We start from the raw sequence: 27,262 nt of genomic DNA on the forward strand, positions 1-27,262 counted from the left end.
TGTCTTTTTATGACTCCTTGAGCTTAATGATTTAAAATAAAACTCTAAAAAGTCCACTTTTCTCGCCTCTCTATTGATTACTGTGGATAAAGATAAAATATGAGGAAATGTGTTGAGGTACAAAACTGCTTTTTCTCCTCTTTCCCTGTTTATTTCTTATATTTTAAGTCTTCCACGAAAGATACGTCACAGAATCAATTTTTGCACGGCTGAGAAGCCATTTTCAAGTCTTGGTTTGGAGTTTGGGCAATACCGAACCTATAGATTCTAATTTTTTTTACTAGGTTTGGAATACCCAAAGCTGCAAAATTTTACCAAATTAAAAAGCTGTGTAGGAAGCAAGTACCTATATTGGCCTATTAAAACTACTACTACACTGGAGGGTTCGTTAGAAAGAGGTGTTAGGTATCTGCTTCTTCTTCTTCTTCTTTGTTTTTTGGGTTGTTGAGATGCTTGTCACATCATTGAACTTGGGATTCATAAAATAGATACTTTCATGGTAGGTAGTTTTGGGATCTTCCATTCTCTGTAGCTACCATAGGCCAAAGAAGTATACCTACCACGCCACAAGGAAAGAATTAAGAGTGTGTGGCTGATGAGGTTTCTGAAATTCAATGCGTGCCTTCTCACCTAACCCATATTTGTTGATGTCATGAAGGGTTTTGTAAATCTTCTTACTAATGCAGGAAATTATGGTAGGTTTTGGTTAGAAATTCGACTAAAAATGTTGTAATCTCACTATATGTTTGGGGAGAGATTTCCTACAAAGGCAGTGTAAGAAGGAATCTGTATAATATAACCAATGAAAGGTTGAAAAATGATTTAATCCATATGGGATTTACATGAGACCTACATGATCAGAATAGAAGAGAGAAATGTCAATGTGGGTCCTACAATTTATTATGTGAGGAGGGTATAAAAACATTGATATATATACAAGGACAGTGTAATAATCTTTTTCCTATATGTTTATTGGGAGCCTTGATCAACTATCCGTTTGTTCATATACGATTTTGTGATAATACGTGTCCTTTAATTTGCTTTCATAAATGCCCTTTAAGCACTCTTACTGGCAGCATGGAGGGGCATTTATGGAAACAAAATGACATGTATCATCTCAAAACATTACATGAAGCATTCATGTATGGGTAGGTGATCCTATTTCTATGTTGAATCGTTATCCCCTCCAATTTGTTGCTTCCTCTAGTTCCTCCAATCCCTCACATGGGGGTGGAAATGACCACCTACCCCCTGCCCAAAAACACTACCCAAGGTGAGGTCCACTCCCCCCTATTAGAGGAATTGGAGGTGCCCGCGAATTAGAGGTGATAATTATTCATGTTTATGTTTATAGTCTTCTATTCATTAGGATTGAAAAGGTTGTTATTTCACTATATGTTTTTGGTTAAAGTCTTCTATTCATTAGAATTGATAAGGCTCATCTCACTATATGCTTATGGCTAAATTAATGTCTTTTATTCATTAGAACTGAAGAGGGCGGGCCTTGGTGCAACGGTAAAGATTACTCCATTGTGACCAAGTGACCACGGGTTTGAATTTGAAAACACCCTTTCTGCGAAAACAGAGATAAGGTTGCGCTCATTATGACCCTCCCCAGACCCCACAGTGGTGGGAGTCTCGTGTACTGGATACACCCTTTTATTCAATTGAAAAGATAAGGTGTTGAATACACTCAAATACTCAATGTTGAGATTCAAAACAAGAGACTCTGAAAAAACAAAGAGAACCAAATAATAACAAATCTAAGGGCAATGAATTTGCATATTTGTTTCTATTGGACTTCACCATCACCTTCTAGTATATCACAAACCATTGACTTATAATTTTATTTTTTTAATCCCTAGACCTCATCCATGCATCACAATCCTTTTTTAGTGAAAAAATAAAGCAGAAAAAAAGAAAATATTTGTATTTATGACTATTTTGGTACTAACATTTTTGACATGGTCTTCTCCTCATGTTTCAACTTTCTTTAAAAAGGACAATTATAGTTGTTGTTTAATGGTGATAAAATAAATCAAAACCATAATATTTATTTAATTATTCTATGTGAAGCTTATAATTGAATCCACTTGTTCTTATTCTTCAAAGGAAAGCTCAAGCTTCCTAAGTCTACAAGTTTAGACTTATTATGTAACAAATTTTTATTGGTTAACTTTTGCATGAAAAGATCAAGTTATTAATATTATCATTATTTTTCTAATTGTAATTTGTATGCTACACATAGTAATCTATAATTTTTAATATATTGTCTTATTGATAATTCGATCATATTAAATTTACAAATTAATAGTATCTACAAAATGCCTTGACCATGATTTCAAAATGTTGTACTTTGTTAGAAAAATGCACAACAAAATAGAAATTAATGGAATCATCCCCTATAAAACATCATATAGAAGAGTTTTTTCTTGGCCTTTTCCTTTATTTCAACTAGACATAGAGTGTGTGTGTGCGTGCCTGTAGTCATACTATTTATTAATATCTGAGCCATTTGCCTTGTAAGCACATTTAGAAGCCATAATTAAGTTTGGATATATAATATTAAAAAAAATTTAAAAAGAACTTTATTTAATTTCTCTATTACACTTTAACTTAAAAATATGGGTGTTACAACTATTGTTTATATATTTAATTAGGGAGAATGTTTTCTGTGCCGCAGTGCAGGCTGCGCCCAGGCACATGGGTTTGTCACTCAGGGGGGCAGGGTGGTCATTGAGTCTACCCTATATGCTTGGGCGTAGCTTACGCTGCAGCATAGAGAACAACACCCTATTTAAGAGCTGTGAGGTATTAGAGATCTAAACACATGTTTGTAAATTTTAACTTTTGACTTATAAAAGATTCTTATAAGTAAAGCTAGTATATATGCATTAGCTAAAGCAATTCAAAGATGATGGCTATTAATTTTTTATCATCCAAACTAGTCGAGATAGAAACCACTAGCCATGGAAGTTTTTGCCCTTTTCTATATATGTCATGGTAAACATAGTTATGATGTGTAATGAAGAAGTTTAGGAGCTTGATTAGGTAAAAAAAAAATTAATTTAGAGTAAGATGGAATTATTAATTTGTTCTCTCTACCTATGGTTAAAAATGAAAAGGATGATCAATCAGCTTTATGTTATTATTATGCCAATCCAATGGTTTAGAATTAAATGAAATTAAATTAAGAATGGCTGAGCTGATGGGCCATGCAATGGTTGTTAGGTAGGTCAATGAGGATGGTGGACAATATTGCAGTCTAATGTACACTACTTTTTTTCTTTTTGGTAAACTAATTTACACTACTCACACCTACCTACTTGTTGGCACATTGTTTAACATTAATATGAGGTTTAATTATTAGTGGGTTGATACATATCACATCAGTATATCGGTATATGTAGTGAAATACATGAGAAGTTGAGAACAAAGGAAAAGAGAAGGAAAGAATAATAAAAGGAAGTATAGTCTAGGTTCTCTTGGTTGAAAGAGAATAAAGTAACTTTTTAAAGGGAAAATGCCTTGCATTTTTTGCTTCATTATTGGGTTTATATTCTTTAATGTATGTCCGTTACTTATTTGCTTGAAACTTCCAAGAACCCTAAAAGGTAATATTTGTTCCCCCATCTTCCATTAAAAAGAATATCTTCTTCTTATAGTTCTATTCCTTTTAAGAGATTTTGTGGTTTAAAAGAACAATCTTATCAGTCATACCGACAACAAATCCAACCATACCTTTTAATAAATCTTGATAGAATGATCCAACAGTATCACAGAAAATAGAATACTTTTTACACTCTAACAACAATTTATATCTTTGTTAAATTCAAATTTTTTTTTGATTTATAAGAAATATTCAAAGAGATCATGGGTTCAAGTCTGGAAGCATCCTCTCTACAAAACAAGGGTAACATTACGTACACTATGGACCCTCCATAGGGCCCAGACCCTACAGTGGCGGAAGCCTTGTGCACTTGGTCGTATGTCCTTTAAGAAATATTCATCTTTGTCATGCAAATTATGCAAATCAAAACTGTCCTTTGTGTATTTCCGAACAAGCAATATAGATGAACTTGGGTTTCATAAAAATTATAGAATCTTTGGCATTATTGAACAAAATGCTTCTATGATTTTGATGCTCCAAATATAATGCCTTTAAATGATAGGATACAGTGGTGGCACTATTAAGTTAAAGTAGCTCTTTTAACATATGCATAGAATATCTATATAGTTTTATTCTTCTTAATGGGAACATCTTCATTTGGCTATGGTTTCAAACATCAATCTAGTTTCATGCAAATTAAAAAAAATCTCTACACGTGAATCTCAAGTAATGACCATTTCCTTTTTACTTCTTTTGTTAGGTACAATGGAAGATGACTAATTAAAATAACTTTGTCAAATGAATTACTCTTTCCCATATTATCGAGTATTCAAAAAATTTTCATTGAATTTTAAAAATTAGCGAGAGGTTCCTACACGTGCCCATGGTAAGAAATTACTTGACGTGACAACTTAATCCATTACATGTTTAGAGTGGCAAAATATTTTGAAATGGAAAGAGAGGAAAGTGGTTTACATTGTTATCTAATTTATAAAACAGATTTTCAATTTTGATTGTAATGCATGTTTGGTAATGTTTCTTAAAAATGTATTAGTAGAAAAATCTAGATTGATTAAAGACAATTCCCATAAAGCACATGCATAGAAAGTTTTTTGTTCTTTTGTATATTTTTCACATGTTTGGTTCGCAAAAAAAAAGAAAAAGAAAAAGAAAAACTACGATCTATACGACCCTATTTAGAGAGGTTTCTTAAACAATCCACTCTCATTGTAATGCATGGACAGATGAATTGATCATTCTAGCTTTTAGATTGAAAGATCTTGCATACACAAAGGTTAGATAAAAAACCCTAATCTAAGAACACTTGTAAACCCTCCACATAAGCGAGGAGGACCGTGTATGGATGAAGAATTCTTTTGTGTGTACTAACTACACTTATAGTCTCTACTAGTGACCCTTTTATGGTGGCTTCTCTTATTCGATGAGACTTCCTACAAATTTGGCAGTCTCCCAACGTATGCATATTGATCTGTGCCAAATGTCACCATTTTTGTTGCAATCCTATTTGATTGAGACAATCTACCATCTTAAGTGGCCTATCCTCAACCACCTACAACCAAGTCAAGCTTCTCTTAACGTTTTTAAATGATAATCATAAAATTTAATTTTTATTCGTAAGAAAATAATATAGCTTTTGGTTATTATCTATGTAGCAAAGGAATGTGACATTGCCGAAAACATAGGACAAATTCGAACCATTCCCCACTGAGAGTTGGGAGAGTGCACAATATTGTTTACGGTATTGATACACATGCATAGATGGGATAAATGCCGATACGTACAATGGGGTATTTGATTGAATCGGACTCTGAAATTTGACAAGTGACTAATCTAAACGATATTTTTTTAGTACTCATATTAACAAATAGTAGTGATAATTATACTTTTAAAATTTAATCTTTAATTTTCTTTTCTAATATAAAGAATTTGATTTTATAGTAAAATAAATTTTGAAAGTAATCAAATTTAAAATATTTTAAGAGTTAATTACACAATAATTACTTGATAAAAATTATAAAAGTTTCCGTCTTACTTTTGCAGTAACATCATTTCCCTTCAAACTAACACAACCCCACAGGTTCTTGACTTCTTTACCCCAGACGTAAGACTTTGAAAGTGGGCTGGGGAACAGGTCACCTAAATCCAAAACTCTTTCATGATCTTGACATAGACTGAATAGTGTACGATGTGGACATACATTGTCCATATGCCATACTTAGCCAACTTGAAGCATTATTGAGAAATGTTTCCTTCATTTGATAGATCTTGGCATTGGTGCTTGATAAGAAGAGATAAAAGATGTACCTGATGAGGTCCTCATTAAGGGTCCCATCCATGGCTTCTACTCAATTTCCACTCCAAAGTGAAAAGAGAATCTCTTCATCCAAGGTGATTGAAAGTCCAAAAATACCCTTTCTGGGTTTAATTGAAGGGTCAAATCGAGTAGATTAAAAGATTCTCTTTTCGCCATGGTTAAAGGAAAACTTGATCCTATAACATTACACAATCTTGTATGAGATGCAATTGATTGTATCGTATCGATTTCAAGGCCTATGGAGACACATACAAAATATTAAAATGACTTGATTTGAATGAGATCCAATCCATTTTGTGTATACGAAAAATGACATGAAATGTTTGACAAATAATGACTCCTATGAGATTCATTAATTGGATGGTCCACAAAATTTCCTATAGACGGTTAGCCATAAGATTGAAATTTGATGTGTAGATAGCTCAAATGTTTATCTTGATAAAATGTCACACATAACTTCAAACCTAAAAATGGTAAAAATGAACAAATAAAATTCTTTTAATATTTTGGATGTACTATCTAAAGAAACTTTTCGCCGGACTTCTTTCCCCTTCTTTCTTATGGCAAAATAATCAGACCAAAAATCCAATAACATTGCAAACAAAATTCAAAGACTCGTACAATACTAATTTGGTATCTAATGACATCAAATTAAAGTCATCAAATCACTATATATATACTTAGAAAGTAATGGGTGTATAAAGCATTGTATCAAGTCATAAAGAAAGTTCTACAAAATTGGATATTCTTAATTAGTGAAAAAATTAATTTTGTTTCTATTTTCGACTTTAATGCGGCAAACCGCCCATGAAAACAATGGATTATGGAGTTCAATTATGCAACTAGTGTTATAGCCTCTTGACCTTGACTTAGAAATTTTCGTATTATTAAATTTTGTTTTAAGGGTTTGTTTGTTTGTCAAGAAATGGATTAAATAAAGAAGAGATAAGGAAATAGTTAATAAGATATATGTAGGATAACATGATATGATATATGCATTTGGTCTTCTTATATATGGAAGGTGTAACTCAGTTCTTAGTTGGTTGAAATTCCAAATGAGGCCAACCAGTTTGTTACTAGTCATCAGTCACCACTGCCAGTGTAGTTTTATTTTAATTTTTTGGTAGAAGTTTTTATGCACGGCCTACATTAATTATTGTTAGATGAGACATTTATGTCTATTCAAATTGACCACAAAACCCCTACACCTCCTATTGAATGAATGATGCATGGAATCTGATCTCCTTTCCTTTTTTTTTTTATTTATTTATTTTATCTATGAGCGCTACAGTTTAAAGTTACAAGGGAGGGAGATCGCAATCTGTGGGTTCCACAGAAATTAAATTATTGGTCAGCTCACAGAAAACATCTCACTTTCAAATAGAAAATTTGTCGTAGATTTGCTAACATCATCCATGCCGTCACTTTGCGTGATCAACAACCTAAAGAGTTCTTTTCATTTTAGGTCACTCCGACTTAATAAAACTAATAAAATTAAGGGAAAAGGTTCTGTGAAACAGCGGCATATGGAGTGGACTAATGAAGACCGATAAAACAGTTTTAAATGTAGAGGGTAGAAAGGTCATTTCATGTGAAGAGAAGGGAGATGGAAATGGTACTCTGCAGTTGGCTCAGAAAATACTTCCCTCCCCCACCCGGTGAATGGATTCCCAACCACCACCAGCGGGCAGTGACATATATATGGAATGGACCAATGAAAAGTGATAAAACAGTTTCAAATGTAGAGGGTTGAAAGGTCATTTCATTAGGTCATAAAATATTTACCCTAAAACTAAAGGTCTAAATTTCCCTCCCCCACCTGCGGAATGGATTCCCACCATCCTAAGGTTGATAAACCCTCCTAAGTTTTAGTACTTTTCATAAAATACCCTCTGATTGAACCCCCTGCACGTGCATCTGAACCCGCCTTGATAAATGGATTCCCATTCACCGTGGTTGAAGGAAAACTCGACCCAAAATTAAATATCATCTTGTGTATTGACATGCAATCTTCTATTTTTTATCCGCATGGGAGGGTTTTTCTGAACCTATAGTGTTTCCAATGCCCCTTCATAATGGAATTATTTATTTAATTTTTTTAAGAAAGAAACAAAAAATCTCTTATAGAAGACGTAGGAAATGTCGTAGGTTCATAGACACTTTTCTCTTTCATATTTCCATGTATTCATGCATCATATCTTTTTTTATGGAAATAAAACTTAATTAATTAAAAAGAAAATTAGCTACACCTATTCATACCGTTCTATTAAGACTTTTCCTTCTACTGTTTACTGTCCATTTATGAACTATAGAGATCCTATCTCTATCTTGTTTGATAATATTTGCAAAATAAAAATATTTTATCAAACATAACTCATCTAAAGAGAAAATTAAACATTTCCCATGACCACCTTTCACTATTCCTTTGTTTTAACCATTGAATCATCTGCATGCAATCTTGCTCCTCTTGTAATTTGAAAAATAGTCCTTGAACCTTTGATTCTTATGGGTTCCCTATACGATCTTGATCAAAAGATACTAAAGTAAATTGTGAATTGAATATAAGATTGTTGTTCAGTAAGAGTAGCTTGAAGATGGACCAAAATTACCATCACAGGTAATAACACAATCAACCCCATGCAAATATCTAGGGTAAAAAAAAAATACATAAATACGGAGAATGCGGTATAATGTGAGTTATTAGTCCACCGCTGAATTAAATGTATATGTGATAGGGGTAAAGTTTCATTTTCTTAAACAAGACTTCATTTCTTGATATCCATAAAATGTAGAAAAGACATAGCAATCGTAGATAAGATCCATTTCTTAATTTTGAGAGATAGGGATCATCATGTAGGGATGTCTAGGAACTTCATAGATAGTTTATGGTTCACAATTGGTTTCGAAATTTTGGGTCAATATAGTTTAGACACTTTAAGTATGTAAATGCATTCTCATATGTAAACCCTAATGTAACACCCAAAAGGGAATTGTTCCCTATTCAAATCCTATTTGGGCATTTCAACAACCTTGATATCTTTCAAGTTATGAACTATAAGAAAATTATTTTTATAAAAATGGTTTACACACTATAGATTGTATATATATATTTTTGTGAAATATTATTGTTACAAGGGTATTTTACTTTTTTAAACATAATATGATACTTATTTTGCCACATGAGTAGATTATGTGCCAATTTCAACCGTTGGATAGAGAAGACAGTAGATAGATTAGCCACGTGTTAAATTTCAAAGTCTAGTTTGATCGAATATCCCCTCGTGTATTGGCATGCATCCTGTGTATGTGTATGTATGAGTACCAATACTCTACCTATTATGGTACACTCTCCCACTTCTGAAAAAAAAGAGAAAGTTTAAATAAGAAAAACCATGATGGCTCAAATCTATCTCGTAATTTTTGAAAACGTCATAAACACTTGTAACACCAATAACTATATTTTCTTTTTATTTAATTTAATGGCAAAGAAAATTCTTTCAGTGCAAGTGAAAGGAATCCCACTACGTGATGTCCTAATGATGTATGTATATACGAATGTCCAAATTATCTTCCCTATTTTTCAAGGAATTCCATTTGAACTCCAAAATCCATGAAGGAAGAGATTCTCATTTCATCACGGGTGACAAAATATCTACAACAAGAGTTGCGGAACAAATTAACAAAAAAAAAGAAAGAAAAACTTCCACCCCGAGTCTCTCTCCCCTCTTTTTTCTCATTAAACAAGTAGATTTCATTCTCTCTTCTCATAAAATCTTCTCCCTAAATATACGTTAAAGGGATTTTCTTATTGACATCCTCAAGTTATTAAATAATTTGTAATCTTATATTTTTGCCCTTTTAGTATTACACAATTTTTCCATAAGGATAAATAGTATTTCAAATATATACTAGAAATATATGCATGACAATGACATCTTGTTATAATAATATAAGGGAGAGGGTTCTCTACACTGTTTGAGTACAATTTCAAGTGAATGAGAGAACCCCCTTTAGAATCTGACAATAGGGAGAAGGGTATTTATGATATCACCCCTCACATGAATAATGATATGTTAGGGGGTATGAAATTTCATTTTTGAGCTAGTGTTATACATAACTTTTACCCGTAATATATCGATATGTCATTTTATAATTATTAAAAAAAACTCTTTTATACTCCTAATTTACAAATTTTGAAAATAGAACTAAGAACAATTAAATGGCGGTGTCAAATTCTAAATACACTTATAGAGGTGTCATTAGATACACCATACAGAAGAGTCACTAAGTTAAGATAGAGTCACTAATTTAATATTTGTAAAAAAATAAATGCATCGTTCGTTCGTGTCATATACTTATATTAGAACGGAAAAAAATTCTCTTCGGCAACACATGGAAGATGCGACATCTAACGATGTCGAATTCAAAACTGGGTCAATTGAACTTGCTCCATTGGATGAATCATCTTCCACGTGTCAAGTTCCGGAGCTCACATTGCGCCGCATCGACAGATGCGGGCAGCAGAGATTGAGGATTTTAACCCTATCCGAACCTGTGCACATGGTTTCAAGGTATTAGTATCGTATTAACCGTATTCGTCTCTATGATCGGATTTAAGGTAAATTGATCTAAAAAAATAAGTGTTTTTTAGAGAATTAAGTGGCAAAATCAAAACCGCCAGTTCCGGATCGATATCGGCATTGGCCGGAATCATACCGTCATTTAAATCCATGCATGTGCATCGCTGCTTCATTTGAGCCAACAACTTGAAACAGAAAGTTACGCAACATACGAAAAATCTTCTCCATCTGGCCTCCATCTGGCCTCCATGAACTGAAAGTACAGGCGAGGATTTATTGGAGGTTTCAATGAAAAAACGAGGGAAATTATTGTATCCTGTTTTTGTGTTGGCCTTTTCTGGTATTTCTTATCTTTTTCCCCTGTTTGACTGGTAAAATCCAATTTTGGAGTATTTGATTTTTGATTTTACGGAGAACGAGCCGCGGAGGCTCGGAACCGAAGCTGCAGGCGGCTAGGGGAAAATCTGGGGGCATCGTAAAATTGTCAGTTATAGGGGGATCCACCATGAGCGGTTGTCGCGTGCCGCATAGATTTTATATCCACGTGCCATTACAGAGAAGTCCGAGCTGTCACTTTTATGGAAAGAGAGAGAGAGGGGGGGAACCCACAGACTCTATGGTGAGTGTAGAGTAGTTCAATTGAAGGAGGATTGTAAATGTCGGTCCCACACTTCCCTTCTCTATTCGACCCTCTTCCTCTATAAAATGACATGTTTTCTCCTCCTGAGAGGAGAGGAACGAAGCCGGGATTGTCGGTCGAGTGAGAGGAACTTCTCGCTCTCTAGCCCCGCGCGCGCTTTCTCTCTGATTTCGCTTTCTTTTTTCTTAATCTGTCTTCAATTCTCCCTTCTTGGAGCTTTTTGGATTGAAAAATCAAATCGGTTTGAGGCTTAGATCTGAAAGCAGAGGCTGCAAATCTGCAAACCATAGACCGGAAATTCGGTGACTGCTCGGATAGTAGGTTGAAAACCATTCCTTTGCTCAAAATCGATTAGATTCTCTCTGTACGCACTGTTTTTTCGTGTTTTTGGAGCTTGAAAAGAGTACTATGAGTGAACGAGTTCAGAGACTTGGTGAAGAATCTGTTGAAATTGTTTGATCTGACTAATTCTGCGTTTATTGTTGTAGAATCGGAGGAAAAGGTGATTCGGCCGTGAGAAGGACACTTTTTTGGTGAAAGTTATTGTGAGAGCTGGCATTGAGAGATTGATCTTTTTTTTCTCGTTCAAGCGCTTGAAGCAAAATATATTGTTGAAATAAAACTAACTGAGAAATCGATCAATAAAAACAATTCTTTTCCGCTTCCAGTATACAAACTCAAAAAAGTTCTCCTTTTTCACAATATGTCGGCTTTATCCGGCTCCGCTCTGCAACTCCGAATCAAATCAGGAGCTTTTCCTTCTATTCACGGTTCTCCGTCGAATCATCAATGTAATATTGTTCCTTTGGGTAGCCATGGGAAGAAAGTCTCAACTTGCTCTGCTACCAAACGGCAAAACGCCATGGAAAACAGGTTCTTCGGGACAAGATTGCGTTCACCCGCTTCTGAACGTTTACATCTATGGAGATCGGACGGTCCTGGACGGCCGCCGGTGCTCAAGGTGGTGGTGCGTTCGGCATTGTCGCAGGTTCCTGAGAAACCACTCGGTTTGTATGATCCGTCCTTTGACAAGGATTCATGTGGAGTTGGATTTGTGGCCGAGTTGTCGGGGGACAGCAGCAGGAGAACTGTAAGCCCCCAGCCTACATCTTTTTTATCTTCTCCCCCTTCCCCTTTCCTGTCTGTAAGTTCTGTGTCGCAGTTGTTTTCAACTTGGCTTGATTGCTTTCTGAGCAATGAGTGCTCTTTTGACTTTTTGTGTTCCCCCCTCCGTGGGTATCCTTTCAGTCCTTGTTGTATTTGACTTAATATTAGCGGTTTCTGTTTGCAGGTAACAGATGCATTGGAGATGCTGGTCCGGATGTCACATAGAGGAGCATGTGGCTGTGAAACAAACACCGGTGATGGAGCGGGCATTCTTGTGGATCTTCCTCACAGCTTCCTCGCGGAGGCACGTTCTCCAATGTTTTTTTTTTTTTTTTTTTGTTTTCCTTCAAAAAAAAAAAGCTTTAATTGTTTTGGTTGGTAATGAATCACATAAATCGGGGTTCAATTACCCTGACCTGGCAATATTATTGGTTTTAACTTGATCTGTTGCTTGATGAATCACATAAATAAATCGTATTCTTATTTATATTTATCTTCCCTTTTTAACCTTCACCAGGTTACCAAGGATGCTGGGTTTCAGCTTCCCCCACCAGGCGAGTATGCAGTTGGTATGTTCTTCTTGCCAACATCTGAGACTCGCAGGGAAGAAAGTAAAACTGTATTCAACAAGGTAATTTTGTTACTCTAGAGCATTAGTCATGAACTCATTAAGGAGTATCCCAATTAGGTAGGATTTTGCTTTTGCAGGTATTTCAAATCTTATAATCTGCAATATGATTTTCTTTTAAAGGAAGAATCATAAAAAAATTTTGAAAGTCTGCTCCCGTGTATGGCATGCTTAAATGACATGCTAATTGATTTAAAATCAATTCATTTGTGTCTTATGTTTGGTTTATCTGTAAATTATTCAAATTATCTTCTGTATTTGCTTATATATTTATGTACACAGACAATTTTTTTGTTTTTTATGCATCTAAACATCTATTGGCCTGTATTGTTTGCCAGAATAGGTTAGAGTAGGATTTTACACTTTTTAATTCGTGTTGGTTATTGATTGTGAAGAGAAAACTTGATATGAAGGCTAGTGCTCCATCAGAAATTCTGAACCTGTCTCCAGGAGGGTGGGGGGACTGACCCTAAAAATGACGCCTTCAAGACTGTTCTTATGTTGGTGTTTACTCTTGAATAGATATTTAAATTTGTCATACTATTGCTGCCTGTATCTACACTTGCATCTATCAGCAACTCTCATCTGATATTTCCTAGATGTTGATGCCTTGTGTATCAGTACATCCAAAGGGATCAGAGAGAGAGAGGAGAGAGGAAGCACTCCCACTTCAATGGGTGTTTTTACCTAATATTGTGCCTCCCTCCCCCATCCAAAAACAGCTACCATGGAGCATGGATCCTAATTTTAGTCTCCACTATTAACTGCCTATTCATCATAGGTGATTTTTGGAGTAGAAGATAATAAGATGTAATCTTCCATTGTTTTATTTGACCTTTCTATTTGCAAATTCCTGTTTGGATTTTTTTTTTGAATACATTATTTACTGAAGTTCTTGATTCTACATGAAGGTTGCTGAATCATTGGGGCATGTTATTCTTGGTTGGCGGTCTGTTCCAACTGATAACACAGGACTAGGCAAATCTGCTCTGCAAACAGAGCCTGTTATTGAACAAGTATTTATTACCCCAAGTTCTAGATCGAAAGCTGATTTTGAGCAACAGGTAGTCACCTCTTTTGGTTATACTTCTTCTCATTGCATTTCATTTAATTGTGACTTTTAAGTTAGAAGACAGTGTATATTGTTTTTTATAGTGTATACTGCAGTTTTTAAGGTAAAAAAAATTCACTTTATCCGGGGGCGGGCCTTGGTGCAACGGTAAGGTCTCTCCATTGTGACCAAGTGGTCACGGGTTCGAGTTAGGAAACAGCCTCTCTGCGAAAGCAAGGGAGGCTGTGTACATTATGACCCTCCTCAGACCCTGCAGTGGCGGGAGCCTCGTGCACTGGTTATGCCCTTATTTTATCATTCACTTTATCCACATGCTTACCAGCCCACTATAATTCTGCATCTAACTATGTCCTGCACTTGGTTGATCCCCAATAAATAATTAGCTTGACCAGAGGGTCTTAACGAATCAGGAGCAGTTTTTCTACTTAACCCCATTGGAGATCTCAAACCCCCACCCCAATGGAAACAATGCTTGTGTGCTTAACTATTGTTTATCATTGTTTTTCACTTTGATCTCTTCATATCTCAGATGTACATATTAAGGAGGGTTTCAATGGTTGCTATTCGGGCTGCTTTAAACCTCCAACATGGTGGAGTCAGGGACTTCTATATATGTTCTCTCTCTTCAAGGTGTGGTTTTTTGGGAAGCCTTATCTGGTGCCCCCCCCCCCCCCCTCTTTAAATTTCTGAGTTAGGAAATGTAACTTTTGAGGACATTACAGCTCAGCATTGAGATAATTTATTATTTTTTTTTATCTCCTATTTTGAGAAGCAGATAATTAATGCTTTCCACCTCTTTTTTGCCAGGACTATTGTTTACAAAGGTCAATTAAAGCCAGTTCAGTTGAAGGATTATTACTATGCAGATCTTGGCAGTGAAAGGTTTATGAGCTACATGGCCCTGGTAAATATATTCTTTATGCCCTTGCTTCTTTCTCCACAAACTTCATTCTTCAACAACAAGCTGCATGAGGTATTTAATGGTAACAACAAAGATGTAAGGTTAAGCAACAAGTTCTAAGGCATCGAAGTTTGAATGATTTTTACGTGCTTGTACTCTTCTTGATTACTGTTTGAATTTGGATGCCGGATTGAATGCCTTGGGTGAGTTGGTGTGAAACCTTATTGCCGAGTAAACCATGTTGCAGAAACCTGATGTAGTGCTCCTCTCTATGGTCAATTCTTGAGGATAAGACTTGGAGGTGGAAAAGGAAATTGATTTGGTCAAGGTAGCTTAGGGTTCTCACAATGTGTTGCATTGGCACTGCAGATATGGCAAATGTATAATATTTATTGGGTGTCCTGAACCCAAATCTATCTTGCGATTTCTTGTATGACTTCTCCATACCATAAAATGAATAGATGGAAATTGTCAGTGACATTGTGGATATGTTTCATTGTGGCAGATTCACTCTAGGTTTTCAACAAACACTTTTCCTAGCTGGGACCGTTCTCAACCCATGCGTGTCCTGGGCCACAATGGGGAGATCAACACTCTTCGAGGCAACGTAAACTGGTATGTGCTCAGTTCCTGTGGATATAAAACCCTCCTTTTTTATTTTTGGGGAAATCCTGGTGATTTTCTTATATGTAGGAATTAAGGAACTACTAGCTGCTTACAAATGAATGTCCTGTCATTCATTTACAGTTTTTAATGAGTTTGCTATGCTAAATGGTTATAAGCATGGCTATCAGGCACTATTATGGAATTAGTGTTGGAGTTTAACAACCCAGTGACTAAACTTGCAAGAAAATATCTACTTACTAATTACGCCAAGTTGTATATTATGGGAAGAAGAACACTACCCAGTAACGTTCCCCTGCGCCCACACACGGGGTGGGGAATGACCATCTTGCCCCTCTTGATGGATGCCCCTGCACGCCCCCTCATTGGCCCCCGCCCTGGTGCAGGGGCAGGGGCAGGGGCCACACGACCGGGCAGCATTATTTTTCTTTATATTATTAATCATATCATTGTCCTCCTCCTTACCTGTTTCCTGTTATCTATTTATTGCACAATATGATGTAGATATACTATGTTTGGTATGCCTAAGAAATTTCTCAATAAATCCAATTCCTAGATCCATGCTGTGTAGTTGACATTGCAAACTTAAAAGGTTTGAAGAATATCACCAGATCATGAACTTTTGTTACATACATTGGTTATGGATTCCTAAATTCTGGGATGCTGATGAATTTTCCTTCAAACAGGATGAAGGCACGTGAAGGTCTGCTGAAGTGCAAGGAGCTTGGATTGTCGAAGAATGAGATGAAGAAGCTTCTGCCTATCGTGGATGCTAGCTCATCTGATTCAGGTGAGACTGTAATCTAACATGGTGCCATGCAAGTCACATATTTTTGCACACGTGCTTGCACCTGCATATGATTGCAACTGCATATGATTGCGATTGTTTCTAAACATAAACAATAAAGCTATGTTATGTTAAGGAAATATATATACAGTACAGTACCTAAGGAGAACAGTATGGGTGAGGAGGGCGGAAGAGGGACAGCCCAGTCTGCATTTGTGAGAATTTCCATTTGTAACTGGAACATGTCTGATCTTTGTAGGAGCTTTCGATGGTGTCCTTGAGCTTCTGGTTCGAGCTGGCAGAAGTCTTCCTGAAGCTGTCATGATGATGATTCCTGAAGCATGGCAGAACGACAAGAATATGGATCCAGATAGGAAAGCCTTGTACGAGTATTTTTCTGCTCTTATGGAGCCATGGGATGGGCCTGCTCTTATTTCATGTAATAATTCTAATTTGACTTTGTTCTGCACAGTGGTCCCCTTGTTTGAGTTTTGTATTTATGCTTCATTGCTCCTTGTTCCTCCATGAATAAGAATTTATTTGTTCTTGCATTTTCTGGAATTTGTAGTTACTGATGGCCGCTATCTTGGAGCCACATTGGATCGAAATGGATTGCGACCAGGTCGCTTTTACATAACTCACAGTGGGCGTGTCATCATGGCAAGTGAAGTTGGTGTTGTAGACATTCCACCTGAAGATGTTCTTCGGAAAGGAAGACTCAACCCTGGAATGATGCTTTTAGTAGATTTTGAGAAGCATATTGTTGTAGATGATGAGGCCCTGAGGAAGCAGTATTCTCTTAAAAGACCATATGGTGAGTGGCTTAGCAGACAGAAGATAGAACTGAAAAACATAGTTGATTCTGTTCCCGAGTCTGACAGGGTTCCGCCAGCCATATCTGGGGCCGTGCCGGTGAGTACATATATTTTTTCTCTTGCAATTTCTTCTGTTTGGGAAATTTGGTATCTGGTGTAACTATATATTTATGTGTAGGCTTCTGGCCACGATGAGAACATGGAGAAGATGGGTATTCACGGTCTGTTGGCTCCATTGAAGGCTTTTGGGTAAGTAAATCCTGAAGCCTTTCAGCCTCCTTGCACTTCTTGTTCTTTTGCATTTCTGCACAAATCCGACCTGACTGCTTTCCATGTGCAGTTACACAGTTGAAGCCTTGGAAATGCTGTTACTTCCCATGGCAAAGGATGGAACCGAGGCTCTTGGCTCAATGGGGAATGATGCTCCATTGGCGGTAATGTCAAACAGAGAGAAACTCACTTTTGAGTATTTCAAGCAGATGTTTGCTCAGGTGACGAACCCACCAATCGATCCAATCCGGGAAAAGATTGTCACCTCTATGGAGTGCATGATTGGCCCAGAAGGTGATCTGACAGAAACCACTGAAGAGCAGTGCCGTCGTCTCTCACTAAAAGGTCCTCTCCTATCCACTGAAGAAATGGAGGCCATCAAAAAGATGAACTACAGAGGTTGGCGGAGCAAGGTTCTTGACATTACTTATTCTAAAAGTCATGGTAGGAGAGGTTTGGAAGAGACATTGGATAGGATCTGCCTTGAAGCACGCAAGGCGATCAAGGAAGGTTATACGATACTGGTTCTGTCAGACCGAGGTAACGATTCTCAATTTATGAAACCCCTGATAAAACCTGTATCGTGAATGAACAAGCTTCATCCTTTTCTTGAGGAAAAAAAGGAGGGGGATCGCAACCATGTCAAAAATTGCTTAGTTGTCTAATCAAAGTTTCAAACATCTTTGTTCTTTCAACTGACTTAATATAACTTTTTTTAATTTCCATTTTCATTGCCATTCTAATCTCCATTTTTCACTATTCTGATGTAGCTTTTTCATCCAATCGTGTCGCTGTAAGCTCCCTGTTAGCTGTTGGTGCTGTCCATCACCATTTAGTCTCGAAACTTGAGCGAACTCGAATTGGATTGATAGTTGAATCTGCTGAGCCACGTGAAGTGCATCATTTCTGTACCCTGGTTGGATTTGGTGCTGATGCTATATGTCCATACTTGTCCATAGAAGCCATTTGGAGACTGCAGGTTGATGGTAAGATCCCCCCTAAAGCAAATGGTGAGTTCCACTCTAAGGAGGACTTGATGAAGAAGTACTTCAAAGCAAGCAACTATGGAATGATGAAGGTTCTTGCTAAAATGGGGATATCGACCTTGGCCTCTTATAAGGGTGCTCAAATTTTTGAGGCTCTGGGTCTTTCATCCGAGGTGATCCAGAAATGTTTCAATGGCACCCCAAGCAGGGTTGAGGGTGCAACGTTTGAAATGCTTGCTCAGGATGCACTTCGATTACATGACATAGCTTTTCCAACTAGGGTCTTGCCTCCTGGAAGTTCAGAAGCTGTTGCACTGCCAAATCCTGGAGATTATCATTGGAGAAAAGATGGAGAAGTGCACCTTAATGATCCTCTTGCTATAGCAAAACTTCAAGAGGCTGCCAAAGCAAACAGTGTAGCTGCATATAAAGAATACTCCAAGCGCATACAAGAACTCAATAAGACCTGCAATTTGCGGGGGATGTTAAAGTTTAAGGAATCAGAGTTTAAGGTTCCTTTGGATGAAGTTGAACCTGCTAGTGAGATCGTGAAGCGGTTCTGTACGGGGGCCATGAGTTATGGCTCAATATCACTGGAAGCGCATACAACCCTTGCTATCGCCATGAACACAATAGGGGGGAAATCAAATACTGGTATTGATCAACACTTGAATTTTATTAGTAAATTGTAGTTGTTTGAGGAAGTCTTTTAACTGTTTGGCAATTCTCGTTATGTCGTCATTTTTCAGTTATTGGAATTGTTAAATACAGTAATCACCTTGACTCTCTCTTAACAACACCTGGAAATCCTTTTTATTTGTAAATCTAGGCTTACATACGTAATTTAGGTTTTGGGTTATTGGGATTTGATTTGTTTTAGTAGTTTTTTGAGGTAGCCTAGTATGTATGCTTGAACCTTTTTTGGGGGAGGGGAGAGAGGTCTAGGTATTGATGGTTTAGAACACTTTGCTAGTTCCTTGTCATTTTTATTTTAATTGCCTGAGTTGTATAATTACTAATTTCTTATGTTCTTGTTACTAAAGGTGAGGGAGGTGAGAATCCATCTCGAATGCAGCCTCTTCCAGAGGGTTCAATGAATCCAAAGAGGAGTGCTATTAAGCAGGTTGCCAGTGGGAGATTTGGGGTTTCTAGCTATTACCTTACAAATGCTGATGAGCTACAGATAAAAATGGCTCAGGTAATTGTTAGATACCATATGTAGCCAGGTTCCATACTGATTTAGATATCTTATTGTCAAGGTTATTTCCTACCTATACCCTATATTCCTATTGGAACAGAAGTTCCTCTTGTTTATGTGGTTATGTTATGGGCAGATGTTGCTGAATCTGCAAAACACCTTCTGGGTGTCTTTGCATCTTTAAGACTTTAACTGATACACCTTTGGCATTTGGTGAGGTTATATGTAAACTGGAATTTTGCTTGTTCATGTTAGGTGGAATTTTTTTCCCTGAAATATTAGGTTACCTTTTCACACAGGGTGCTAAGCCAGGTGAAGGAGGTGAACTTCCAGGCCACAAAGTTATAGGAGATATTGCAGTCACTAGAAACTCCACTGCTGGTGTGGGGCTTATTAGTCCCCCTCCTCATCATGATATCTACTCTATTGAAGATCTTGCCCAATTAATTCATGATCTTAAGGTACAAATATACATCAATTGTGTGTGTGTGTGTGTGCCTCCTCTTAATTGCAGGGCATGTAGCTGTGTTTTTGAGTGGTTTTCTGTAACTGACTTATTTCACATTTATATTCCATAGAACTCTAATCCAGGAGCTCGAATCAGTGTGAAACTGGTGTCTGAAGCTGGCGTAGGAGTTATTGCTAGTGGGGTCGTGAAAGGCCATGCTGACCATGTTTTGATCTCTGGTCATGATGGAGGAACAGGAGCTTCACGTTGGACTGGTATCAAGAATGCTGGGCTACCGTGGGAGCTTGGTTTGGCTGAGACTCATCAGACATTAGTTGCAAACGACCTTCGTGGTCGAACTACTCTCCAGACGGATGGTCAACTTAAAACTGGAAGGGATGTGGCCATTGCAGCACTTCTTGGTGCAGAAGAGTTTGGCTTTAGCACTGCACCTTTGATAACCCTTGGCTGCATCATGATGCGTAAATGCCACAAGAACACATGCCCTGTTGGTATTGCTACACAAGATCCTGTTCTTCGTGCGAAATTTGCCGGAGAGCCTGAGCATGTCATAAATTTCTTCTTTATGCTAGCTGAGGAGTTGCGTGAAATCATGTCTCAGCTTGGATTCCGAAACATCAATGAGATGGTTGGTCGTTCAGATATGCTGGAAGTTGATAAAGAAGTTATTAGGAACAATGAGAAACTGGAGAACATCGACCTTTCACTACTACTAAGACCTGCTAGCGATATTCGTCCAGAAGCAGCTCAATACTGTATCCAAAAGCAGGATCATGGATTGGATATGGCTTTAGACCAAAAACTTCTTTCTCTATCCAAATCTGCTCTTGAAAAAGGTCTTCCCGTATATATCGAAATGCCCATACAAAATGTGAATCGTGCAGTTGGAACCATGCTCAGCCATGAAGTCACTAAACGTTATCACATGGCGGGTCTTCCTGCAGATACAATCCACATCAAGTTCAGTGGGAGTGCTGGGCAGAGCCTTGGAGCCTTCCTCTGTCCGGGCATCATGCTTGAACTTGAAGGTGACAGTAATGACTATGTTGGGAAAGGATTATCAGGGGGCAACATTGTAGTTTACCCTCCAAGAGAAAGTATGTTTGATCCTAAAGAAAACATTGTGATCGGAAATGTGGCTCTCTATGGTGCAACAAGTGGGGAGGCATATTTCAATGGGATGGCAGCTGAGAGGTTTTGCGTGCGCAATTCAGGAGCTAGGGCAGTTGTAGAAGGTGTTGGTGATCATGGATGTGAGTACATGACAGGTGGTACTGTTGTTGTGCTTGGAAAAACTGGGAGGAATTTTGCTGCCGGTATGAGTGGTGGGGTTGCTTATGTTCTTGATGTTGATAAGAAGTTCCAATCTCGGTGCAATCTTGAGCTGGTAGATCTTGATAAAGTTGAGGATGAAGAGGACATTATGACACTAAGGATGTTGATACAGCAACATCAGCGACACACTAACAGTAAATTGGCTAGGGAAGTCCTTGCCGACTTTGAAAATATTCTTCCAAAGTTTGTCAAAGTATTCCCAAGAGATTATAAACGGGTTCTTGCAAACATGAACGCTGAGAAAACCAATAGAGAAGCAGAGGAACAAGCTGCCAGAGAGGCTGAAGAACAAGAGGAGGCAGAGTTGATGGAGAAGGATGCATTTGAAGAGCTCAAGAAGTTGGCAGCTGCATCCTCAAATGGGAGTGCGAGTCAGGTAATGTGATTTTACTTTTAACCATGACCTCTGTTGAGTTATTCTTATAATAAATTCTTTTAATTTTCCATTCTAGCATATAGGTAGGCTACTTTAGTGGACCAAAAGGACAAGAGGCTGTGGTCTTCATCTGTTTCCAGTTTTTTGTGATTCTTGAGGTAGAGCAAGGAAAGATGTCCAAGAAGAAAATTTTCAAGCATAACGTTGGTTATTGGAATGTCACAATCCTTGGTTCCCACAAAACTGGTTTGGTCCTTTTTGGGTCTTCTGAGTTAAGAGACAAAGTGACATGACTATGAACCAAATGACGGACTAGCTAACTAACATGGAGTGCCAATTTTTCATCCAAGAAAGTAAATGGATTGATTATGTTTTTTCCTTTCCTCTGGTAATTAGTTTATTTTATACTCATGAAACTAGGTTTGAAGATCAGGGAAAGACATGAGTGCTTATGATTTTGTGAAATGTATGACTAGAGAGGGGATTGGGTAGAACAAATTTTTTGTAGCCAGACCTAGTTGGGATAAAGGCTTGAAGCCTTGAATTGTGATATGTCCACCAAGTCTACTCACTTATCGACATTCTTGCAGCAAGCTGCTCGAGCCAGGATCCTCCCCCTCCAATCCTTCTTTACTGGTTTTTAGAGTTTTTATGTCTGGTTCATTGAAATTATATATTATGGCATTTGTGGGAAGAGCATCAAAGTTTTGTTATTTCTGGGTGAATACATAACATCCTTCTCTGTCTGGATGTTACTAGATTCCAAGTTGTTTAAGGTTTCCTCCTCCCCCCACTTTCTTTTTTCCTGATTAATTGTCTGACAACAGTTCTGTGTAATTCACTGAAGGTGGCACAGGAAGAACCAGTAAAGAGGCCAACCCGTGTTGCTGATGCAGTTAAGCATCGAGGTTTTGTTGCTTATGAGCGGGAGAGTATTTCATACAGGGATCCTACTGCTCGGATTAGTGACTGGAAAGAAGTTACGGAAGAGTCAAAACCAGGAGAACTTTTAAAGACCCAATCAGCTCGTTGCATGGACTGTGGAACTCCTTTCTGCCATCAGGTTTGTGGCATAGAGCTACTGTTTATATGGTTAAAATATCTTCCCCTCTTTAACCCCCCCACCCCCTTTGAAAAGAAAAAAAATAAAAAATTTGTGGCAAGGAATGGTCTTCTCATCCAATTTTTTCTTTGTTTGTTTCTCCTTTCTTCTTAAATCAGGAAAACTCGGGATGCCCCCTTGGAAATAAGATACCAGAATTCAATGAATTGGTATATCAAAACAGATGGCGTGAGGCATTGGATCGGCTCTTAGAGACAAATAATTTCCCAGAGTTTACTGGCAGAGTTTGCCCTGCACCTTGTGAAGGTTCTTGTGTTCTTGGTATTATTGAGAACCCTGTATCTATCAAAAGCATAGAGTGCTCCATCATAGACAAGGCTTTTGAGGAAGGGTGGATGGTACCTCGACCTCCCCCTGTGAGAACTGGGTATGCTTTCGCTTCTCCATAAGCTTTAACTCAAGGGATTTTTGCTCTTTTGATAGATTGATTTCTCTACACTGTTGAGATCCGCTGCACTCCAGTTTGGAGGCCACTTTGTAAAGATTCTCAAATAGTGATGTAGATGCTCCCCTCCCCCCTTGCCTCTGCCAAGTAGGGTACCTAGTTGCTCTTGTTTCTGTGGGAGTAACCAAGTTACCCATGAGTATACCTTTTTTGGTGAACAGTATCTGTAATGTTCAATTTGTTTGAAATAAGAAGAATCTGTCTGTGCCTCTGAATGCAGGAAGAGAGTTGCTATTGTGGGTAGTGGGCCATCTGGCTTGGCTGCTGCTGATCAGTTAAACAAAATGGGCCATCTGGTGACTGTGTTCGAGCGTGCTGACAGAATAGGGGGGCTTATGATGTATGGGGTTCCCAACATGAAGACTGATAAGATGGAAATTGTTCAAAGGAGGGTCAATCTTATGGCTGAGGAAGGTGTCAATTTTGTTGTCAATGCAAATGTTGGAACAGATCCATTGTACTCTATGGAGCGTCTTCGTGCAAAGAACGATGCCGTAGTTTTGGCCTTGGGAGCTACAAAGCCAAGGTAATTGAAAACAAAAACTTGTTGAAATCCTTCATGCTATCTAGATCAATATCCACCATGAAGATATAATTTAGCCATGCAGCACAAAACAAAGATCTCATGGGCTGCTTCTCTACAGGGATCTTCCTGTTCCAGGACGGGAACTCACAGGAGTACATTTTGCTATGGAGTTTCTTCATGCAAATACCAAAAGCTTGCTGGATAGTGACCTTCAAGATGGAAACTATATATCTGCGAAAGGGAAAAAGGTGGTGGTAATAGGAGGGGGTGACACCGGCACAGACTGCATAGGGACATCAATCCGGCATGGCTGTTCCGGCATCATAAATCTAGAGCTTCTCCCTCAGCCCCCTCAGACCAGGGCTCCAGGCAACCCTTGGCCACAGGTTCGATCCTTTGACTAGATACTTTAAAGCAGCTGTTCTCTAAAACAGCCTAATTGGGATAGTTTCTCTCTCTCTCTCAATTTTGCCTCAATAAGACACTGTTAGTGCAGTGATTCATTCTTTTTTGGATTAGTGAAGTGATCCCTTCTATTTGTCCTATTCTTGTTGTGTAGTGGCCTCGCATTTTCCGTGTGGATTATGGCCATCAGGAAGCAGCTGCAAAGTTTGGCAAAGATCCGAGATCTTACGAGGTCTTGACCAAGCGGTTTGTAGGGGACGATAATGGAGCTGTGAAAGGACTTGAGTTGGTGCGAGTACACTGGGAGAAGGATGCCAGTGGTAAGTTTCAATTTAAAGAAGTTGAAGGCTCTGAGGAAATAATTGAGGCTGACCTCATACTTCTAGCCATGGGTTTCCTTGGTCCTGAATCGGTTAGTATTCTCCATCATCTATCTGTAATTTCCTTCTGGACCTGGTTGCGGCTTTGTAAATTAAAACTAACTCCATAAGTGCATTTATTCAGTTTCACACTTCACTTTGGATTCAAATTGATCTAAGAAAAGAAAATGCATGTGTTACGGAATTTTGGACTCACCTAGTTTTAACTTTGCAAATGTTTGTATCGGTGGATATTCGCAGACGATTGCAGACCAGATAGGCTTGGAGCGTGACAACCGTTCCAACTTGAAGGCCGAGTATGGACAATTCTCCACTAATGTAGAAGGGGTCTTTGCGGCTGGGGACTGCAGACGTGGACAATCACTGGTGGTATGGGCAATCTCAGAGGGCCGAAAAGCTGCAGCTCAGGTTGACAAGTATCTGATGACAGGAGAAGGTGGGGATCTCAACATAGCCAGTGACAATGAAGATGTCAAGAACAGCAAACTTACTGTAGTGACATAGATGACCTGCAAATCCCCCGTCTCCTTCGAATTCAACCCAAAATGAGAAGAAGATATGTTCAATGAACTTTATACTGAAATGGGATCCTGCCCTGACCGTAGAGGGTGCCAACAGCAAAAGGCACTTGGGCAATGCGGGATGCGTGGAATTGAGAGAGATGGAGGTGGGATACTTGTTGCAGGCCAGGCCAGGCGAGGCGAGGCGAGGCGAGAATCGTGTTGGGTGGAAGATTTTGCTGTGATTATTATTATATATAGTTTCTCAAATTTATTTTTTTGTGGAAAGTGGAAGGCCGTCTTTTTTGTGGTTAAGCGAATAATGTACAGTTTAATATTTTTTTCTGCAAATTATATGGGGCCCTTTTTATTTATGGGTCAAGGCTGATCTACACTTCTGTTGGTGTCATGATGCCTTGTAACCCAAATTTTATGGGACTGAAGTGCCCTTGTCCTCTTCTACTAGTGTTTGATAAAGTTAGGGGCATAATTGAAAAGGGTTTTGATGTTGATATGTGTGTTTGGCTTTGGCTTTCACTGAGTAATTGCACACCAGACTCAGGTTATTTATCAAATTGCAATTAATTCTGCTTAAATCATTTTTCGCCGTTTCTTTTTCCTTCCTTTTGTCTCACCAGGCCACCACCATCTCCTTGTCTCCGACATTGTCTCTCGATTGTTGCCATTGATTTTGACGGGGACATATTTTTGTTGTGTGTTCTCAAGTGTCAGTTGATATCCATTCTTTTTACCCGGTAAGATGAAACTTTATTGAGGAGGATGTGACGAAACTGAGGCTTCAGAGAAACAGAGCTTCAAAAGCCAGGGGAGAGCTCGTAGTGATGGTTTGGCTACAAGGGAAGCCTTCATCAAGCACCAAATCAAATTGGATCCTAAATGCATGAGATATGGAGAGGAGTTAGAATCCGTTGATCACATTCTTATCCATTGCCCATTCGTCCAATCATTTTGGTTTGGATGCCATCTATCTAGGGGTGTAAATGAAAGCCGAAATTTGTTTTCGTATTCATGCCTGTATCAGTTTAGCACTATCTGAATCCATCCCAAAACTAAATGGATGCAGATACAGATAGGTTATAGCTATCCAAAAAGCTATATTTATATGTAAACGGATAAAATATCCGATTCGTATCCGTGTCCGTATACATTTAGCACTATCCGAATCCATCCGATAGCTAATCGGATGCGGATGCGGATATAGCACTATCCAAACCGAATCCAATCCGTTTACAGTCCTACATCTATCTCTTAAACCATCTCAAAATCGAAATTCTTCCTTTTCAAAATGGGTAAGTCAGAGGAAGGAATTTTACAGAAATGGAAAATCAGATGGTAAGAGGATAGAAAGCTTGGCAAGTTTTATTTCATGGTACCTCTGGAAATCTCACAATGAAGCAACTTTCAGAAGAGAGAACAGATCCCGATTAAAGTGATTTCGATAGCCCAAAGAGCTCAAGAGGAATTCCTGGAGGACCGAGGCTCTTCTACTATCCCATCTGTTCACTCCCTTCAACAATGGACCCCTTTGAGTCCTTTTTTGAAGATAAATTGCGATGCTTCGTATGACCCTTGAGATCACAGATGTGGAATCGGAGTAATAATTAGAGATCACAATGGAAGTCCTTGCTTGGCTAAATCAGTAGTGGCATCGTTTAATGATATCTCTGAAGGGGAAGCTCTAGCGGTAGATATGGGATGCTGAAGGGTATTGTGATTGGAGTTGAATATCTCATGGTGGAATCAAACAATAAGAAGATTATATTCTACCTAAATGATATGGGTAAAGTAGTTCCTCAAATCTCTACCTAAATGATATCGTTAGGGCACATGCCTTGCCTTGACGACTCAGAATTTTTCCCTAAACTATTAATATTATGGGAGAGAGTTCTTTGAGCAAGCAACATAGAGGAGGAGCGAACCAATGAGGTGCGACAAAACAATATCATCTATTGATAGCAACGAGGTCATTTCATGTGAGGAGGAGAGAGATAAGCATAGAAGTGCTAGCATACCCTGTGCTGATTGCTCAAAGAAAATATTATGGGCAAGAGATCATTGCATGATCCCGTAGCATCTACACTAACACAAGGGGCCGATGAGAGGCATCAACATGGATATAATTTTTTATT

General features: G+C 38.2%; 1 protein-coding gene across 2 annotated transcripts in view; it reads left to right on the forward strand.

Annotated features, from left to right (window-relative positions):
• Nucleotides 1-25,124, forward strand: part of LOC122666202 (glutamate synthase 1 [NADH], chloroplastic) — a 33,307-nt gene extending 8,183 nt beyond the window's left edge. The window contains exons 2-23 of one of the 2 annotated variants that reach the window (XM_043862349.1): nt 11,843-12,255; nt 12,457-12,576; nt 12,790-12,903; nt 13,812-13,964; nt 14,502-14,602; nt 14,780-14,876; nt 15,379-15,488; nt 16,184-16,287; nt 16,544-16,723; nt 16,853-17,196; nt 17,278-17,348; nt 17,440-17,909; nt 18,140-19,009; nt 19,399-19,553; nt 19,853-20,014; nt 20,132-21,733; nt 22,581-22,796; nt 22,955-23,223; nt 23,522-23,827; nt 23,946-24,213; nt 24,387-24,644; nt 24,853-25,124. In XM_043862349.1, coding sequence (XP_043718284.1) covers nt 11,869-12,255; nt 12,457-12,576; nt 12,790-12,903; nt 13,812-13,964; nt 14,502-14,602; nt 14,780-14,876; nt 15,379-15,488; nt 16,184-16,287; nt 16,544-16,723; nt 16,853-17,196; nt 17,278-17,348; nt 17,440-17,909; nt 18,140-19,009; nt 19,399-19,553; nt 19,853-20,014; nt 20,132-21,733; nt 22,581-22,796; nt 22,955-23,223; nt 23,522-23,827; nt 23,946-24,213; nt 24,387-24,644; nt 24,853-25,116 — 6,621 coding nt within the window. In that variant the 5' untranslated portion in view covers nt 11,843-11,868 and the 3' untranslated portion in view covers nt 25,117-25,124. Of the gene's footprint in view, nt 1-11,842; nt 12,256-12,456; nt 12,577-12,789; nt 12,904-13,811; nt 13,965-14,501; nt 14,603-14,779; nt 14,877-15,378; nt 15,489-16,183; nt 16,288-16,543; nt 16,724-16,852; nt 17,197-17,277; nt 17,349-17,439; nt 17,910-18,139; nt 19,010-19,398; nt 19,554-19,852; nt 20,015-20,131; nt 21,734-22,580; nt 22,797-22,954; nt 23,224-23,521; nt 23,828-23,945; nt 24,309-24,345; nt 24,645-24,852 lie in introns of those variants that run through there. The other variant, XR_006333508.1, reaches the window with a different exon arrangement.
• Nucleotides 25,125-27,262: the final 2,138 nt, after the last annotated feature.

This window comes from Telopea speciosissima, chromosome 6 (genome assembly GCF_018873765.1).
Source record: "Telopea speciosissima isolate NSW1024214 ecotype Mountain lineage chromosome 6, Tspe_v1, whole genome shotgun sequence".
Lineage (NCBI taxonomy): Eukaryota > Viridiplantae > Streptophyta > Magnoliopsida > Proteales > Proteaceae > Telopea > Telopea speciosissima.